Source organism: Adiantum capillus-veneris, chromosome 21, assembly GCF_014529385.1.
Source record: "Adiantum capillus-veneris isolate H3 chromosome 21, ASM1452938v2, whole genome shotgun sequence".
Classification (NCBI taxonomy): Eukaryota; Viridiplantae; Streptophyta; class Polypodiopsida; order Polypodiales; family Pteridaceae; genus Adiantum; species Adiantum capillus-veneris.
The window spans coordinates 97,488,461-97,507,102 of record NC_140951.1 but is presented as its reverse complement, the minus strand read 5'-3'; the positions used below and the strand labels follow the sequence as shown (position 1 = coordinate 97,507,102).

General features: G+C 44.9%; 1 protein-coding gene and 1 long non-coding RNA gene across 5 annotated transcripts in view; one reads left to right on the top strand and one right to left on the bottom strand.

Moving 5' to 3' along the window:
• Nucleotides 1-9,177, bottom strand: part of LOC147431403 (Calcineurin-like metallo-phosphoesterase superfamily protein) — a 133,891-nt gene extending 124,714 nt beyond the window's left edge. Inside the window, exon 1 of one of the 3 annotated variants that reach the window (XM_086494019.1) lies at nt 9,004-9,177. In XM_086494019.1, the coding sequence (XP_086350145.1) occupies nt 9,004-9,138 (135 nt within the window). In that variant the 5' untranslated portion in view covers nt 9,139-9,177. The remainder of the gene's footprint in view (nt 1-9,003) is intronic. The other 2 variants (XM_086494018.1, XM_086494020.1) reach the window with 2 other exon arrangements.
• Nucleotides 1-18,642, top strand: part of LOC147431402 (uncharacterized) — a 182,622-nt gene that overhangs the window by 124,152 nt on the left and 39,828 nt on the right. The window lies entirely within an intron of this gene.

Genomic DNA, 18,642 nt, shown 5'->3' with positions numbered 1-18,642 from the left:
TTTTTGTGACAGACTCACATGCAATGCATTGTGAATCCTCCAAGTATCTGGCAGTTTCAATCGGAAGGAGACATCATTTATCTTGTCAGTGATCTGGAAAGGTCCGTAGTATCGCATACTAAGCTTTGGAAAAAGCCTCTCCTTTCCCTTTTTCTTTCGTAGGCGTGCCTTCTCAAAACGTAAGAGCACCCAATCATCCTCCTTCAATTTCAAGTCGCAACGATGGCGATCCGCTGGCTTTTTCTATCGTTCTTGAGACTCCTGCAAAGTCTCGCGAACCTTGGCAAAAGCCGTATCCAAATCTCGTGAATATTCATCCGCTTCAAATATCTACTCTTCGTGCTCAGGAAGGATAGAACCTTCGCAACACTTTCAACAATCTCACATGGCGTCTTCCCCGTCGAAGAGTGTATCGTGTTATTGTAGGCAAATTCCACCAAAGGTAAGTTCTTTTTCCATTGAGTCTTCTGATCTGAGATATAGACTTCAATAAATCTAAAATCACTGAATTGGCAATCTCAAATTGCCTGTCAGTCTGCAAGTGGAACGATGACGAGAACTACAAATGCGTGCCAATGTTCTCCCAAATTGCCTTCCAAAACAAACTCATAAATCTGGGGTCTCTGTCGGAGACAATCGTCTCAGACGAGCCATGTAATCGGAAAATCATCGTGATCATTCTGTGTTCTCGGGAGATCAAAAATGAAATCCATTTCAATACTTTCCAGGGGCGGGTGGGTATGGATAAAGGCTTTAACAATCCCTGTGCCTTATGCCTGTCAAAATTGACCTTCTGGCATACTAAGGAGCTGCGCACAAACTCTTCCACATCCTTTTTGAGTCTCGGCCCAAAGAAGTATCTCTCTACCCCCTTCATGGTGGTAGCAATGCCGCGGTGACTCGTAAAAGGTGGACAGTGGCATTCAGTCATAACCTTTTCCCTCAATGGTCATGTAACGCACAACATAGTCTTTTTCATCGAGTAGCCTTCCCGAAGGGAGTATCCAGCTACTGTCTCCCCATCCCGTATCCGTGTGAAAATATCTGCAAAATCTATATCTGTGGCATACTAATCGACCATATCCTCGAAGCTCCTATGATGTATCGCGGAAATAGCCAGATCCAACTGCTTCCGAGACAAAGCATCTGCCACCACATTCTTCTGTCCCTGCTCATGGACAATCTGGAAGTGAAACTGTGACAAGATGTTCGCCCACCGCATCTGCTTTTCCGAAAGCTGCTTCTGTGACAAGAAGTAGCGCAAACTCTGATGGTCTGTAAAGACAGTAAAATCCGCTCCGAGTAGGTAGTGCCGCCACTGAGTAAGAGCATGGATCACTGCCAAAAGCTCTTTCTCATATATATGTGCTGTCATCTCCGGCCTAGAGAACAATCGGCTCTTGTAAGCAATGACATGGCCTTCTCGCATCAAGACCGCACCCAGACTACGACCACAAGCATCACAAAATACTTCAAATGACTTCTGCAAGTCCGGCAAAGTCAAATCTGGTCCTGTAGTCAATTTCTCTTTCAATGTCTGAAAGACAGTCACCTCTGTGGGTCCCCACGAGAAAGGTACTCCTTTCTGTGTCAAGATATGCAAAGGGGAAGCAACCTCTGCAAACTTTCGTATGAACCGTCTGTAGTATGAACACAATCCCAAGAAGCTTCTAATCGGGCCAATCACGGATAGTCTCTATCTTGGCCGGGTCCATTTGCACTCCTGTTGCTGATACACTGTCTCCCAAAAAGTGTATCTCTGGTAGGAAAATTTCACTTTTCTTTGCATTAATCACTAACTTGTGATCTCGTAATGCCTGAAAGACTTGAAGCAGATGATCTCTGTGTTCTGCCTCATTCTTGGAGAAAACAATGATGTCGTCAAAGAAAGTGTCAACAAATAGCCTGTACTCTCAAAAAATCATGTCCATCATCCGGTTAAATGTCGCAGGAGCATTGGTTAAGCCAAAAGGCATCACCAAAAACTCAAATAACCCAAAAGTCGTCCGAAAAGCTGTCTTGTAGACATCTCCTGGCGCTATCCTGATCTGATGATATCCACTCTTCAAGTCAATCCTGCTAAAGCACGAGGATCCCTGTACCCTGTCGAGTATATCATCGATCCTAGGAGTCAGAAATCTGTTCTTGATGGTGATTTCGTTCAGAGTGCTATAATCGATGCACATTCTCCAAGATCCGTCTTTCTTCAAAACCAAAACCACTGGAGAGCAATACGGTGAAGTACTAGGCTGGACAAGACCCTTTTCCAAGAGGTCTTTCACTGGGTTCATCTTTTCATTCTGTACTCGGCTCACACGGTAAGGTGGCCGATTCTGTGTCGTGCTTCCAAGTATCAGATCAATGGTTTGATCTTCAGGCCCTCTGAAAAGCAATCGGCATGAGTGTGGAGAAAAATCTTGGCGTTCTTTTGATCAGGTCAAAACATATTCAACCTTTACCTATCATTTAGTTCTCTCCCAAAAGAATGAGTAAGAAACTGAAGTTCATCAAGTACAATCTCTAAGCCCTTCATTTATCAAAGTCACTTTCTCGGCCCGGTAGTCAACCACTGCGTAGTTCTTGTGGTACCAAGGGATTCTGAGTAGAAGGTCACTCGCATGCCCTGAACACCCCTGTCATTGCAAACGAAGTTCGCAATGCTCGGTGTAATGGCAACATCCCATCCGGGTGCCAGTCAAACTACCTCCGTCTGTGGCGTCAGTCTGTCGGGCATAATTCCAAATCGAGCCGCCAATTCCAAGTGAAAAGAAGTTGGCCTTGGCTCCTTCAAAAGAGCTTCCTGATCCTTCACTTTGCCCCAAAAAGTGGCAAAGTTTGTACCTTCATTCATTTGATTCGGTGCAAGTCCCATGCCATGTGGTACCAGTTCTGCTTTTCTGTCTGCCTTTTCTACCACGTTCCTCAGCTGCTCTCGAACTCTCAGGCCTGTCGTCGTCTTTATCATTCTGTTCTTTCTGTGCCTTTTTAGGACACTTCGCGGAGATATGTCCATGTTCCCCGCATCCAAATCACTTCCCCTCTCTGATGAAGCGAGCTCTCTCCTCAGGAGTAAGCTTGGGTCGTGCATCCTTTTTCTCTGGGTTGCTCTTTTTCTTTCTACTTTCATTCCCAGAAGTCTGTTCGGCTCGTTGTGTCATGGCCTCACCTGTGGGGTAGGTCAGACTGCCAGAGTGAATGGCAAAGCCCCGCTTCGCATGACTCGTCAACTCCTGAATAGAAGCTGACTTCTGTTCCAAGCAGTGATCTCTGATCTCTGTAGGTAGAACCAAGGTAAACCGCTCAATCTGTTCTCTGAATGAGATCTTCTTGAATGAAGAGACGGGTAGAAAAGAGCTCCAGAATCTTTCACAATAAGCATTGATTGTATCTCTCTTGGTCATCCGAAGATGGTTCCAAGCAGCTCATATATCTCGTTCATATTCTTGCGTCAACCAAGAAGAAATAAAAAGCTTCTTAAATTTCAGCCATTTAACTGGCGCAGTCTTGTTTAAAAGAAGCGTGGACCACCAAGTACGAGCATTCTTCTTAAAGTAAGAGGCAGCTCTCCGAATCTTGGAGTGCTCTGAATAGCGTCCTCCTGCGAAAGCGATGTCAAACTGTTGTATAAAAGACAAAGCCTTCGAAGCATCTGAGTATCCTGAAAAAGTATCAAACTTGATCGAGTGGCCACCTTCCTTAAACTCTCGGACTTTCTTGCTTTTATCTTCGAGAAAGTCATACTGGTTAGCTTTGTAAAAATTATTCTTGTTCGCATAAAACTTTCCGTCATCGGAATCTGAGCTGTCTGTAGACGAGTCCTCAGTAGAACTGTCAGTCTCTGGGCGAGATGTAGCCTTCTTTGCCTTTTTCTTGCCCTTTCTGAAGCTTTGTGTCTTGCTTCGCTTTTTGCTTTTTCTGTCTTCTTCGCTCGAGTCTAAAGAGCTAGAAGAACTGTCAGAAGAAGAAGAAGAACTGAGTAAGCCTTCAAACTTGACACGCTTCTTCTGTTTCTTTGCCTTGTCAAAAGTTGACTGACGACCCAAATAAACTGGAAAGTCAATGCTTTTCTTTTGCTTTTTGACGTGCTTTTTGGCTTTCTTTTGCGCATCAAAAAGCTGAGCAATCCGTGCATCAACCACGTTCTCCAGTTCCTTCTCCGTATATTTTCTTGGAGGCAGAAGGTTTCTTGAGAGCAGGTTTCGGGAGTGGTGTTGTGGTTCTCTGCCACTCCGTCTGTACCTCTTCCAAAGAGGTCTGGTTCATATATTTTGCCATCTTCGGATCCTTGGCAAAATTGAGCATCATCTTTGTTGCATCGCCGATCAACCGGCGACGCTCCATCTCTCACCGCTCCGCCTGAGTAGGCCAAGGCGGGCCATACTCTGCCGGAATCTTCGTTGTGATCCCTTCCCGCATCTCCAGATGCAGAGGGAGTCAACTAATCCTTGCGTGAAGCCATAGGTGCTGCGGAAAAAAAAATTGGGGATCGGATTTCCCGTAGAAGAGAAATCGGCCGTGCTCTGATACCACTGTAACAGACTTGGACACTCCAAGTCAAGAACCAACCGCGACAGCACCAAATAACCACTTCAAAACAAGTCATAGATCACAATAGATGTACACTGGCCAGGCGGAGTTCCGTGCCTAGAGATATTGGCCCCAAAGAGTGGCGGCCCTTTCGGTATTTCTTTTTATATTAATCAGATCAAAGTACAAGAGAGTGGCTAGGGTTTCACTCTCAGACTCTGCGTCCAGATGCTCTGAGAAGTGAGGCCCTCACCACTAATTTAAAGGTTACAAGGGATGCCCAAAAGCAGAGCCCCAAAAGCTTCAAATCAAAAGCAATTGCTCTCTCTCTCTCACAGAGAGTCAAAACTTGAAAGCAAAAGCGTTCTCTCTCTCTTTCTCATATTGTAGAGAAAAAGCAACATTTGCGTCGCTCATCATTTTCAAAAAAGAATTTTTTTGTTTATTTATTTTTAATAGCCACCGCGATTTTCGAAAATTAGGGTTTTTGGCAAAAATTAGGGTTTGCAGGAATTTTAGGGTTTTTGACAGAAATTAGGGTTTCTGCTATCCGTAACCACGTCATCACTTTGTGACATCTCTCTTGTGTGTTGTAGTAGATTCACGACTTGGAGTGTCCAAACTACCACAACACACGAGCAAACTGCAAGAACTGAACAAAACTAAGAGAGAGAGAGAGAGAGAGAGACGACATGGCACGGCGTAGTTCCGCGCCCACAGCGACTGGCCCTAAAGAATGGCATCCCTTTCGATATTTCTTTATTATTAATGCTTCACAAAGTACAATGTCCGAGGGTCTTCGTCTGCTCACGAATGCTCCCAAGCTTATCTGTCTGAAACTGAGGCCCTGGCACTTTATTTATAGACCCTGGGACTTCCAAAAGAAGTATACATGAAAAGATTCAAGTCTAAAAGCATCTGGGTCCCAAAAGCTAGCGCCATGGCTGCTAGCGCCATTTGCAAAAATTCATACAAGTGCCACGTCCAACAAAGGTTTGTACGGTTTGCCACATTAGGAGTGCGATTTGCGGGGTTTGCCACGTCATCAGCCCTTTTATTTAGTCTTTAGTCCCTTGGGCCCCATCGGACAGGACCCCATAAGTTAGCACAACTTATAAATTTGGATGTCCTTCCCGGTTCTCCCAGTTGGTACAACTTCTTCTGCATCTTTCAGTAGGGCTTTGGCCCCTCTCTGTCCAAGGTCTTTGCTTTAGGTCATGCCACGTCATCACTCTGTGACAAGAAATTACTCAAAAAAGTAAGAAAATAGTCCATTTAGCAACATGAGGCCCCCATTTCCATCAGATATTTCCCGTACTTGGTGTACTCCTTATCGTGCCTACGTCTATCAAGCCCCATATCAGTCGTATCTAGCTCTCCCAATATCTCATATGAGGTATCATAAAGAATTGTCTGATGGTTTCTCGTGCGGGCATTAAAGTCCCATAAAAGAATGATGTCACCATCTTTGAAAAACTCCCATATGTCCTTGTCTAATACCGAGAAAGGGGACTGTCCTCTAGGTGTGGCATACACTAATGTGGTAGGGGCAAAGTAACATAGCGCAATGTACAAGAATATGTCCGTCTCAGCCCTCAATCTCACCCACATGTATCTTGCCTATGCACAAGCGGCTGTAACTCCTCTCTGAGAGCTTCTACTGTGCTCTGACCTCGTCCCTGCTCGGCAAGTAGTCTCCCACCTATATACAGTCACATGTGGCATAAGCTTTCGTGTCTCTCTAAGTAGAAGACGATGTCTCTCCTCGTAAAACTGTCCTCAAATGCCCCTACGTCAAGACGGAGTGGCCCATTACAATTCCATGCTGCCATCTTTAGTGTGGTCTCATAAGTCTTGCACCGTCGTGCGAAGCATCGGTCCAATATCACCACCCTTGCATCTCGGTAAAAAGAAACATTGCCTTTTTACCATGCCGCTCTAATATCCAGCATTACCTCTTGCATATGAGCGATCTGCGAGAGAGTGAGGTCACCTCCAAGAAAGATGTTCGTCTTCTTAAGAGTTGGTCTCTTCTTCAAAAAATCGTCCTCACTTCCATAGAGGGGAAACGAAGGATGAGTACCCTTTCCTTTAAGGTTTCCCCCTTGATTCCACTTTTCTTATTGCCCACTCTCCAAGCCCTCGTATGTGTTGGCTCATTGACCCCGATCATAGTCATGAGTTCTTATTGCCCACTCTCCAAGCCCTCGTATGTGTTGGCTCATTGACCCCGATCATGAGTTCTTTCACCTCTTCATCAACATTATCTTGGTCTCTGAGTTAGGTGTGGGGGTTATTTCCTTGCCTTTTCCTTTATTCGCGATCTCGATCAATCTCTCTGCCTCACCCGCCACTTTCTCTTGGATCTTTGTAATGTGACATCCACCCACGAAGTCATCATTTCTTTGTGTTGCTCATCACCTTCTTTGATGGCCCGCACTTGTTCTTTTATCGTGTCGAGTTCTTCAACTATTGAGGGTTGAAGCTCTCCCTCTTCAAGTACGCTTCGTGATCGCACCTCTGCGAGCTCTTTCTTGAGTAATGAGATCTCCTCATCTTGAGCCGTCACAATATCCTCAAGTGTGTTTATCGTGCTTTCTTGAGCCAACAAGAGTTCTTCAAGTGCCTTTATTATGCCTAGAAGGTTGCGATTAATCTTGTTAATAGTCTCACCTATTTATTCTTTGCTATTTTGAATGGTATCCTCCAGAGGATCATCCTTGTCATTTTGCTTCTTCATGTTGGAGAACAGAAATAGGAGAAGGAGAAGAAGAAAGAGAGAGAAGAGAGAAGTTCTTGAGATAGAGCGAAATCCACCCTACGTATATAGGTCTTTCCACACTACGCATACATGCCTATTCCACATTTGTCTACATTCTCTGCAACTCTGAACCATACTCCGCATATATGTGTTCCCACATCATGCATACATTTTTGTTCCGCACCCAAATACACTCTGCAATTCGGAAAATTCTGAAAAGCTGAGAATTCTGAAAGTTTCCATCAGACCTGAATTCCCCCATCCTGGATTTCTGAGATTTTCCTGCAGACCTGAATTTGAAATCTTTTGAAATTTTACAAAAATTTCAAATATTTCTGAATTCTGTTGCGTGACAGAGAGGGGGGGGCAGGGCGCAACCGGGGGGGGGGGGGGGGGGGGGGGGAAGATAACATGAATAACCTACAAGTGGGAAACTGTATACATTACTGGCAACATTAGTATAGAGAGGCATAGAGAGGCTCTACTTGACTTATTTTTGTCCATTTTCTTTTGACCTTAATACTCTCAAAATCAATCCCTTGCGTCAACTGTAACTCTGATGTAAGAAGGCTATCCTTCACAATAAGCCAAGGATCGCAATTAGCCCAACATACCTTGCACTACTGTTGTGCAAATTCAAGCGGAGTATGTTGCTCTTCCATTTTCTTTGCAGTGCAAGAGGTGTCTTTAGGGATTCTCATCTCTGAGTCATCAACCATAATGATATTTGTGGCCTTGTACCGAACCTACTCCTCCCAGAACTGCTCTACCTTCTTATAAAAAAGTGGTCTCCCCCCGACCTTTTCATGTTCTCATCCCTTGTGCACTTTCCTGTCCAAAAAAAGCTTTAATCTACTTAAAATGACTTCAAAAGCGGGCTTTCATCATCTTCTTGGCTTTAGCCACCATACAAGTAGACCACAGATAAACATCAAAGTGTTCAAGACAACAATCCGATATCGCAGGTGCATCCTTTTTGTCCAACCATCCAAGGCTTCAACATTAATGAAATGGCCACTACAATCCAAGAATCCACAGTAGGCAATACGTCTGCAAGCTGCTGCCAAAACCGAGAGCGTGCACGTACATTAGTAGTTGCATACACTGCTCCAAGACAAAAGATAAAGATGTGTATGTAGCAAAACGTATCACAAAAGTAAAACAAGAAACCCAACCTCAGAGCCGTGAGGAATTGCGCTAGTTGCAAGGCTAAGATTAAGATTACAGCCCAGAACATCTTCTAAACTCCAAAAGCACATTTCAGAAGCTTCAGCGAGGGAGGAAAGATGATTCTCACAGGCTAAGACAATCCCTTCAAGCTGCTATTAATGGCGATCTCTACACCATTGTTTAGGTTCGTGGGTGTAGAGGGGTTAAGCAGAAGTTTCACTTTCACACTTGTAAACTATCCTCAGAGCTTCTGTCCTTTGAACTTTTCCACATCTCTTCGTTGCCTGTATTCTTCTTTTGAGCTCACTTGATTGTGATCTCTGATCAGAGTGTTAATCCCCGAACAAAAACCTTCCTTAAAGCCGGATCAATATGGACTTCTCTACCATAGACTAGCCACATCTCAATTCAACTGTGTACTAAAGTCTCATAATCCAACTGTCACTTCTCTCCTTCTCACTTGCCTGCTTTCTATCTTGTAGCTATCAAAAGCTCAAGAGCTCTCTCTCTCTCTCTCTCTCTCTCTCTCTCTCTCTCTAACTTACCACATCGCCGACCACAGCAATGCGCACACGTGGGAGGACCATGGTAGCGGTAGAGCTCAGGGCAAGAGACGACCTCCTGAAGGCTGGGAGCTCCTGTAGGAACTTGACAGCGCCGAAGTCACGCAGCTTAATCATGCGCGAAAGCTGGACTAGGTGGACCGAGGAAAACGCAAGTATACTACGTGTACATCTAAACCATAAAGGGCACAAGGCTGTCTCTAAGGCCTATGTCACACTGGGGCGGACGCCCAAGCTCTTTTTTGGAAGGAGGCCGGCTGTTTTGTGTCACACAAGGAAATAGTGTAACTATCACACCCACAGGACATCAAATCGACGATAGCCAAGTGGTGAGCTTTCCGGCTTCTGCGCTGCGCATTTGTGGTCAAGCCCTATCGGCGCTCTTCCCGCATTCACTTTATGCAGTTGGCCACAACCTTCAAAAGTGGGGCGGGCAACACAGGCCGTCCCTCTGACAACGCTCGCGGCCACCTGCAGCTTTTGGCGTGCGCGAACAGATGCGTGCCAACTCAGCTTGGCCTACTTGTGCGCGTCCCAATGTGACATAGGCCTAAAAGGGTGGTCTGACCTCACGCTCATCCCACCTTCTCTTTTTTTTTTTTGGCATGTCCAAAGGGCAAAGGCTATGTAGTTGCCTTCTCTTTTTGCTCACTAAAATAGAAAAAAGACTGAGTTGTATTTTCAAGCATTTTTTGATAGGCCAAAAATGCCGATTGGTTGAAATGAGATAGTGGGCACTCATTTAAATGAAGAGTGTGTAAATATAATGATGGACTCCATTGGTTGCAGTAGATAGTGAAGCATTTACTTAAGATACGTGATTATGGGAATGGAAGGGGTGAATAATAAATTATTGATATTCGTTCAACTTGAGCCATGCAATACATAAGCAAACTAGGTTGCTAAAACGTTCTTTTTATTAGAATCTTCGAAGATGCTATGTTGGCTTTGAGCGCAAAAAAAGGGAGGTTGACGCGTGTTGCGTCAGATCAATGAGGATGGTGGTCCGAGAGGGACATATTTTCTACCTCTGCGTGGTGCAACGCGGCCAGAGTGGGTCTGAATCCTGACAGAGTGATGCTGGTCTGGCTTTGGACGGAAAAGGGAGGTGATGGCACGTGGAAGAGGGGGGGGGGGGGGGGGGGGGGGGGGGGGGAGATATATATTTTCTGTGCGTCTTTGTGTGTTGTAGGGATAACAGGTGGTGCTTCTTCAAAGGCATCGCTCATCAAATGGAACACTTGTTGTTGCAACAGGAAGGCGACAAAGACTTAAGTTGCCACTTGTTGTTGCAGGCAGGAAGGCGACAAGGACATAAACTGCAAGACTATGATGAAGGTAGGGAGGCATAATGAAGGGAGGCAAAGTGCAAAGCACTGTGGATGGACCACGATCATGGCAAAGCAAGGGGGGAGGCAGCACTGCTTTCGCTTCCCAATTAGAAAATTCACTATCGAATACATACAATTTTGTGAATGGACAGCCCATTGTGGATGATGCTTCTCGTCAGCGAACGTTGAGAAAGAAGGGGAAGGAGGGACGATCAGCATGCAAGGGAGTAGTGCAGTAGTATTCAAGTTAGACCTGCATCGACATTTGAAAGGCAGTCATGAGGCTCTCTCTCTCTCTCTCTCTCTCTCTCTCTCTCTCTCTCTCCCTCTCTCTCCCTCTCTCTCTCTCTCTCTCTCTCTCTCTCTCTCTCTCTCTCTCTCTCTCTCTTTTCTTGGTGCTAGAGCAAGGTAAACTGGCTTGCTTCTTTTGGAGCTGTGCGTGCACTCAGAGAGGTCTCTTGCTTCAGGTTTGTAGATGTGTGATCGCGAGAACCACTTCCGGGGTGGGGAGGGGGTGGGGGGTGGGGGGGGGAGACACAATAGAACGCGTGCATTACCATATTGTGTGTGGGGGAACATGCAGGAGACACAGAGAGCAAAGAGGCAGTGGGGACCAGGGCGTAATATTGGAAGTAAAGGAAGATGGAAAGGCCACAATGGCCTGCGATGCAAGTGCTGAACCAAGGGGTGTATCCTAGCTGCAGAGGGTGCTGCACGTGCATGCAAGTGGAGGGAAAGGCGATGGTATCTACGAGCATCATGGGAGAGAGAGAGAGAGAGAGAGAGAGAGAGAGAGAGAGAGAGAGACCATCTGAAAGTATGAGGTCGCAGTCCCTGTCTCGCAGGCAATGATCTGCATCTCAGAAGATGCTGAATAAATTTGAGCCAAAAAAATGGTGATGGGCACGTGGAGAGGGACAGATCCAGAGAGCTGCGGCGTGACAACTGAGAGATTTTTTCGTTGTGGACGATGGTATTGTTGCGTCTCGATTCTAGGAGAGGGGGGGGAGAGAGAGAGAGAGAGAGAGAGAGAGAGAGAGAGAGAGAGAGAGAGAGAGAGAGAGAGAGAGAGAGAGAGAGAGAGAGAGAGAGAGAGAGAGAGAGAGAGAGAGAGAGAGAGAGAGAGAGGCACGGAGATGGAGAACAACAATAAAGCAGCCTGCAACTCTCCCTGGCGAGCTAGATAGATAGATAGATAGATAGAGAGAGAGAGAGAGAGAGAGAGAGAGAGAGCTGTTGCCATGGCATCCACGATCAGAGAGACAAAGAGAGGGAGTGTGAGAGGACTCTGTGCCATGGATTGGGGAACGGGAAGCAGAGCGGTGAAGAGGAATTTTGCCTCTGATTTCTCAGATTCCCTACGACTAATTAACGGATTTTTGAATGTAGACCCAAATAGGCAGGCCTTGTGATTTTATCACTTGTTTTTGCCCATTCTAGGGTAAGACGGGTCCTTTTTTAGGGACCTGTCGACCCTAAAATATAAAGACGATGATGCGCCATTTTTGAGGCGTAAGACGTGGATTGCAGGCGTGGTTAGATTGGTTGAGGAAAGATCTTCGTCGTTCGATCACGTGTTCGAGCCTTGTTGGCAGTGGCGCCTCTAAATACCCCTCCATTTGGCGCTTCTTTGGTAGCGCCAATCTTCGCCTGTGGAGCTTTGTTCAGGTTGCAGTTTTTGGTGGAGACTCCTGCTGTGCACCACTTCCATTTGCACTCATCCATGCTCGAAATGCTGCAGCAGAGCGCTCGCAATTGATGGCGCAACTTCAGCGTCTCTAAATTGGCTCCTCTACCCTACATGTGCTTGCAAACTTCCTTATCGAATGGCTGAATTCCAGCTGTGTCGCACGTCCCTTTTGCAAGCTTTGCTGTCAAGCCTAACTTGCCAACTTCATCAATGAGAGAGAGAGAGAGAGAGAGAGAGAGAGAGAGACATTCAATAATCAGTACAATTTATTGAACTACGTTTCTCTCAAAAAATATTGCTTTGGAAGAAAGCTACTACAAGAGGTGGACCATGAGCCACATGTATAGTGCATGAGTCCTAACCAAATCGCATGCTTAAGCATTCAATACCCAAGGTTTTAGATGAAAATCACACATGCTAACAACATATCTTGGATGTTTATCTCTTGATAGTACTCAATAACCAATGTAAAAAAGATTGTTGTTCTGCGCAATGTTGTGTACAACGGCACATTTATTCCTCTAATTGACGTTGTATCGACAATCTAAGAAACCAGGCAAGGTATAGTGTTGTTCAAGACTTTTAAAGAAGTCAATCCGTCCTAAACATATTATTACTAAGCAAAACTACTACATAGATATTGGAGATGTCTTCAATATCATCTTATAGGGCACAAGCCCCTTCAAGCAAAGTATGTCCTTAGATCCTTTCCAAAGTTGATTAGATTCCAAAATCTTAAACCATATGGCAGTACATTTGAGCAGAGAATCTAAAAAGACATAATTTGATGCTTATCATATGTGTCATTGATCTTAAAATTATCATGGCAAGGAAAAAACTAACATACGTAAATCAAGATAATGACATTTGCACATGGAAAGCCATATGGTGAAAGTGTTGCCTTGTTAAACATCAGCAGCATTACTGTAATTCAGATTCCACAATGGTTTATGTAGGGAACACACTATTGAGAAGCAAAGAGAACTAGTTTTTTATGTTTGAAGAGACCTTTCTGAGTAAAAAGATAACATGGTAACTATATGATTTGCCTAGAAACATTTCGTGCACAAAAAACTGTAGAATTGGTTTAAGTCTCTAGTTTGGCCCATGTAATCAACCACTAAAAAGAAGAATAGGTGGGGCCCTATTTGGTTTATGCAAGGAGCTTGCTTTAGAGCGAGAGGACACAAAAAAAAAACCTATCCTTCCCAAGCATTGGTAGCCTGCAGACTAGTAGATGCGAGGAACCCTATGTCGGAGAGTTGACAAAACCGAAAAGACTTTATCTCTTCACCTACACAGAGGGATCAGAAATGAAAATCACCGCATACGACAAATATGGAAGACGATACGCAACAACCGATAAAAAGGAGTTGGAAGGATATACATACTTTGGGGGACCACTCCACCAGTATTATGTCACTCCAAGCCCACTGAGACCAGCACCTACACATGTCATGCCAGACCCGATGGCAACAGGTGGAGAGAGGACTCATGTAGCTGATTCTTTCAGTCGACCTCAATATTCTATGGCAAACCCCATGAGAACACTACATCCCAGAGAGTCAATGGCTACAAATCGGGGTAGTGTGGTTCCTATCTCTACACATACCGCAATAGATCCGACATTCGCAGCCACACCATCACATTTGCCTCCTAGTAGTAGCCAACGAGAGCAACCCACGACATCCATGATATACGAGAACGATTAAGTCGAGACACGGGAGCATTGAGGATGGTCACAAACCATAGACGGATGAGGCCATCCCTGGTAGCAAAATGCATGCCAAAGAAGTATAGTGGATCAGGGGATCCATATGCCCATGTGTCTCTCTTCAAGAAAGTCTTAAGAGCAGAGCAGATCACTGATTTCCATACTCAATATGAGGGATTCGGTCTGACCTTGGAAGGGACGGCCTTAACGTGGTTTCAACCTTTGAACCCTGAAACTTGTCATAATATTGAACATGTATTGCGAGAGTTCGTGAAAGAATTCTCAAAACGGGATATAAAGCATAATACTGTATCACAGATATATGCTTTTAAACAAAAGGAGAACGAAAAAGTGAAGAAAGCATCCTTGAGATTCAAGAAATACATTGAGAGGTGCCCAAGGAGAGAATTACCGTAGGACGAGAGATTGTCTGTGCTCTTCATCGAAGGACTTAAAAACGAAACCTTGAAAAAAGGACCTTCACTTGAAAGCCTGTAGCACATTTGAACAGGTTACAAGGGAAGCGTTATATCTTGTTGATAACTGCAAAGCATACGGGGAAGTGTCAGAGGATACTGATTCAGTAACCAGTGGCTCTTCGTCTATTAAGAGTGAACCCTCTACCAAGAAAGATGCTCAGGCTTCTTTGATGCCGACAGCTGACCAAATGATAGAGGAAGTAACGAAGAGAATGCAACAACATATGAGATCAAATCTGGTGATGAGACAGTCTCAAATGAGGAAATGTGACATATGTGGGGGGGATCACCCGACACGATGGTGGACACAACAACCGAAAGCACCAATGGACGAGTAGTGAAATGGTGCACCATAGAGAAAAAATGGCCGAACCATGGCACAGATGAGTGTTTTTACAACAAAAAATATGTGAGGGAAAGGCCGTATGGACGTCCAGTAGGACCACCCCAGCCACATCCTCCAAGATATCAAGTTGGGCCAAATGTGAATATAGTAGCAGGAGCAGAGAGACCGCAACCTGTGTTGGGTCAACAACCTCCTTTACCACAGGAAAATAGGGCCATGATTAGGTATGCTCAACCTTACGAAGCATCACCAGGAACAAATAATACACCTAAAATTTCTTATTACGAGGAACCAAATGAGCCTTACATAACTGAACCTGAACCACAGATGTATGTAGACGAAGCCTATCAATCACGGGGAAATAACGAGGGTATGGCACCACCAACGTATGTAGCACAACCTTCGAGAGATCAATATTTGGTGGACGAAAGAACGCTAATGTTCATTGCAAACCAGAACTACAAACCAAGAGAATATCCTAATAGGGCGGGACGACCTATGGGACCACCTCCTCAAAATCAACCACCAATTGGACCGTGCTATAATTGTGGAAGTACAGATCATTGGGAGCGTAGTTGTCCTTTCAGAGGTGAAAGAGTGAAAATTTTTGGGTTTTGTAACGGTTGCGGTGTGAATCACCTACTACCAAATTGCCCAAGGAATCCGGACAACAAGGGAAAAGCAACTATGAATATTGTGGGGGTGTTATGGAGTGCAAGCACTGGATCAGAAACCGAACCCACGATCCAAATCAATGCGGTAACCAGAGCTCAAGCCAAGGACTTAGAGAAAAACAAGCCATTGGAAGAAAAGGTCGAGTTGCCAATACCCAAAGAAAACGAGAGTTTATCTGTGAGAACACAACAGAAATCCTGGAAGGCGAAACGAGACAGAATGACAACAAGAAGGATAAAAACCCAAATTGCCATGCAAAATGAATTACATGAAACGAAAGAGCAACTGAAACAAGAGAGAGATAGTAAAACTGTTGAGGACAACAACAAGCTGAGGAAAGCATCCTCAGGGAGATCAGTCTTGGTCAAGAAAGTGCTAGAGCCTTTAGATTTGTTGATAAAGCCCAATGCAGTCGCCCAGGTAAGTGGGCGGGCCGCCAGGTATGTACACATATTCTTTTGTAAAAACCTAATAAGAACTCACTATGCTCTACACATTACAGTAGAGCGAGTTCACCATATCGTCGTGCTCTTCTTCTCGCACTCTCTCTCGCGTCGCACTTCCAATCGTACTCCTTCAACTGGTATCAGAGCTCAGATCGAGGCTCGGGGCAGCACTCCAGGAGGCTAGAGCCACCAGCTCTGATTGGAGTGAAATTCGACAGGCGAAGACACGGCCCCAAATCTTGTGGAAGTACCCGAAGGACTTGGTGTTCTCAGAATTTCATTCTGAGGTCATCTCGACCACCGTTCGGCTTCGACAAAGGTCTGCCCATGCCATTTTTGACTACGTGGTCTCGACGGGTGCAGATCTGACTCTGTAAATTTGGGGTTTTCGGCCTACGACTGCAGGTGCTGAGGATATCGACACTCCCAGAGTGTTGATTTGTGGATGTCTACACATCGAAGGACGGCTCACAGTTCTTGGAGGCGTGTCACATACCACACGGGCACATCTACACACAAACTATAGGCAACATCCACTAGTGCATCAGGTAGCTTGTGTTTGCTGCTTGATATTCCAGATTTCATCGTGACATTGCAGGTACTTCCACATGGGATGTATTGTCAGAGATGATGTATGTCTGTTGAGGGTTTGTTGGCTGTGAGTCACACAACAAACAACCGCCGCAGCGGTTACAGCATACAATGAGAAATATGTGGATGTATGACTTTGTGGGAAGTCTATGTACTGTCAGATTTACTGCAGCCTTTGTTGAGGGTCGAGTGAGGTTTTATTGAGCTGGGGGATTCTCGAATGTTGAGATCCTTTCGGTGATACAGGTCTTGGAGCGATCCCTCAAGCACCCTTAGATAGGCAGCTAGGATGTATTGACTGTGAGTTAGACAGTTGGGATTGCATCTTTGCTTTACTGGCGTTGAGGCATTGTCACAGTCTATGCTTATAGGACAGTGACAGGACAGTGAGAGACAGTACAGGTGCAGGATAGGTTTACCCGCAGCTTACAGTGTCAGAGAGACAATGTTTTTTGAGCTGTTTTTTGGTCTGTTTTTTGAGTACACCAGAGCCATTTTACAAAGGAGACTCTGCCGAAATTTATGCAGAATCTGAAGCTTTCTTGGTTCATTTGACAAGTTGATATTGGTTCAGAGGTCAGTTTACAGGGGAAACTCTGCCGAATTTTTCCCAGGAAAGTAAACTACTGTGAAGCGTAGCTATGGCTGGATCACAGGACACTGCTCTTTACAATATCAAGAAGCTAGATGGAACCAATTTCCCATTGTGGAAGCAGCAGATTTGGCACGTGTTGGTACAAAATAAGCAGATAAAACCTATAAAGCTCAAGGGGATAAAACCAGAAGATATGGACGAAGATGAATGGAGTGAAATGGATGAATTGGCACTTTCTACCATTATGCTGACTTTGGCAGAAAGCGTTTACTTCAATGTAGCAGACGAGATGTCGGCTTATCAAGCATGGTTAAAGCTGAGTGATCTTTATGAGAAGCAGAGTGCAGCTTCACAGGTATACTGGCTTAAGAAGCTTGTTGACTTGAAGATGAAAGAAGGGACACCTATGTCCAATCATCTGAATGAATTCAACACAATCTATAGTCAGTTGTCAGCTCAAGGTGTCAAGTTTGATGAACCTGTTAGAGCTATGTTCCTGTTGATCACATTGCCGGAAAGTTGGGACACTTTTCGCACAGCTTTGAGTAATTCTGCACCTCCAGATGGTTTGAACATAGCAGGTGTAGAAGGAAGTCTGCTTACTGAAGAAACCAATAGAAAGACAATGGACAAACGCAAAGGAACAGCCTTAGTTGTCAGGGGAAGGACCAAAGAAAAGTACAAAGGTGGAAAGAGGAATCAGTCTCGTAGCAAGTCCCGCAGTGCTAAAGGCAAGAGTGACATAGAATGCTATCATTGTGGCAAGAAGGGTCACATGAAAAGAGACTGCAGAGAATGGAAAGCAGAAAAAGGCAAAGAGAAAGCTGAAGACCATGGTGAGAAGAACAAGTCCTCAGTGAAGATTCAAGAAATAAATGTGACAAACACTGTTGCAGAGGATGACAGTCTAGTGTCAGGAGACATCTACTTCTTGAAGAATACAATGGACTCAGCTCTTCTTACAGCATCTGATGGAAATGCATTGAGTGACTGGATTATAGACTCAGGGGCATCACTTCATGTGTCTCCAAACAAGGAGTGGTTTACCTCTTATGTGACCACTAAAGATCATGTTCGGCTAGGCAATGGGCAGACATGTGAGATCTTAGGTGTTGGAGATGTTCAATTGAAGTTTCAGAATGGCTCTTCTTTCACGCTGAAGAATGTGAGACATGTTCCCGCAATTACAAAGAGCTTGATCAGCACAGGTTTACTTGATGATGCTGGCTACGTCACCACTTTTGGACAGAACATGTGGAAAATATCCAAGGGTTCTATGACAGTAGCACATGGAGTAAAGTCTGGAGGACTTTACATGATTTATGTATCAAATGTCTCTAAAAATTTAATCAACGTAACCGAGCAGCCGAACGTTTCTTTGTGGCATAGCCGGTTAGGACATATGTCCAAGAAGGGAATGGAAATCTTGTCTCGATTTGTGGATGTCTACACATCGAAGGACGGCTCACAGTTCTTGGAGGCGTGTCACATACCACACGGGCACATCTACACACAAACTATAGGCAACATCCACTAGTGCATCAGGTAGCTTGTGTTTGCTGCTTGATATTCCAGATTTCATCGTGACATTGCAGGTACTTCCACATGGGATGTATTGTCAGAGATGATGTATGTCTGTTGAGGGTTTGTTGGCTGTGAGTCACACAACAAACAACCGCCGCAGCGGTTACAGCATACAATGAGAAATATGTGGATGTATGACTTTGTGGGAAGTCTATGTACTGTCAGATTTA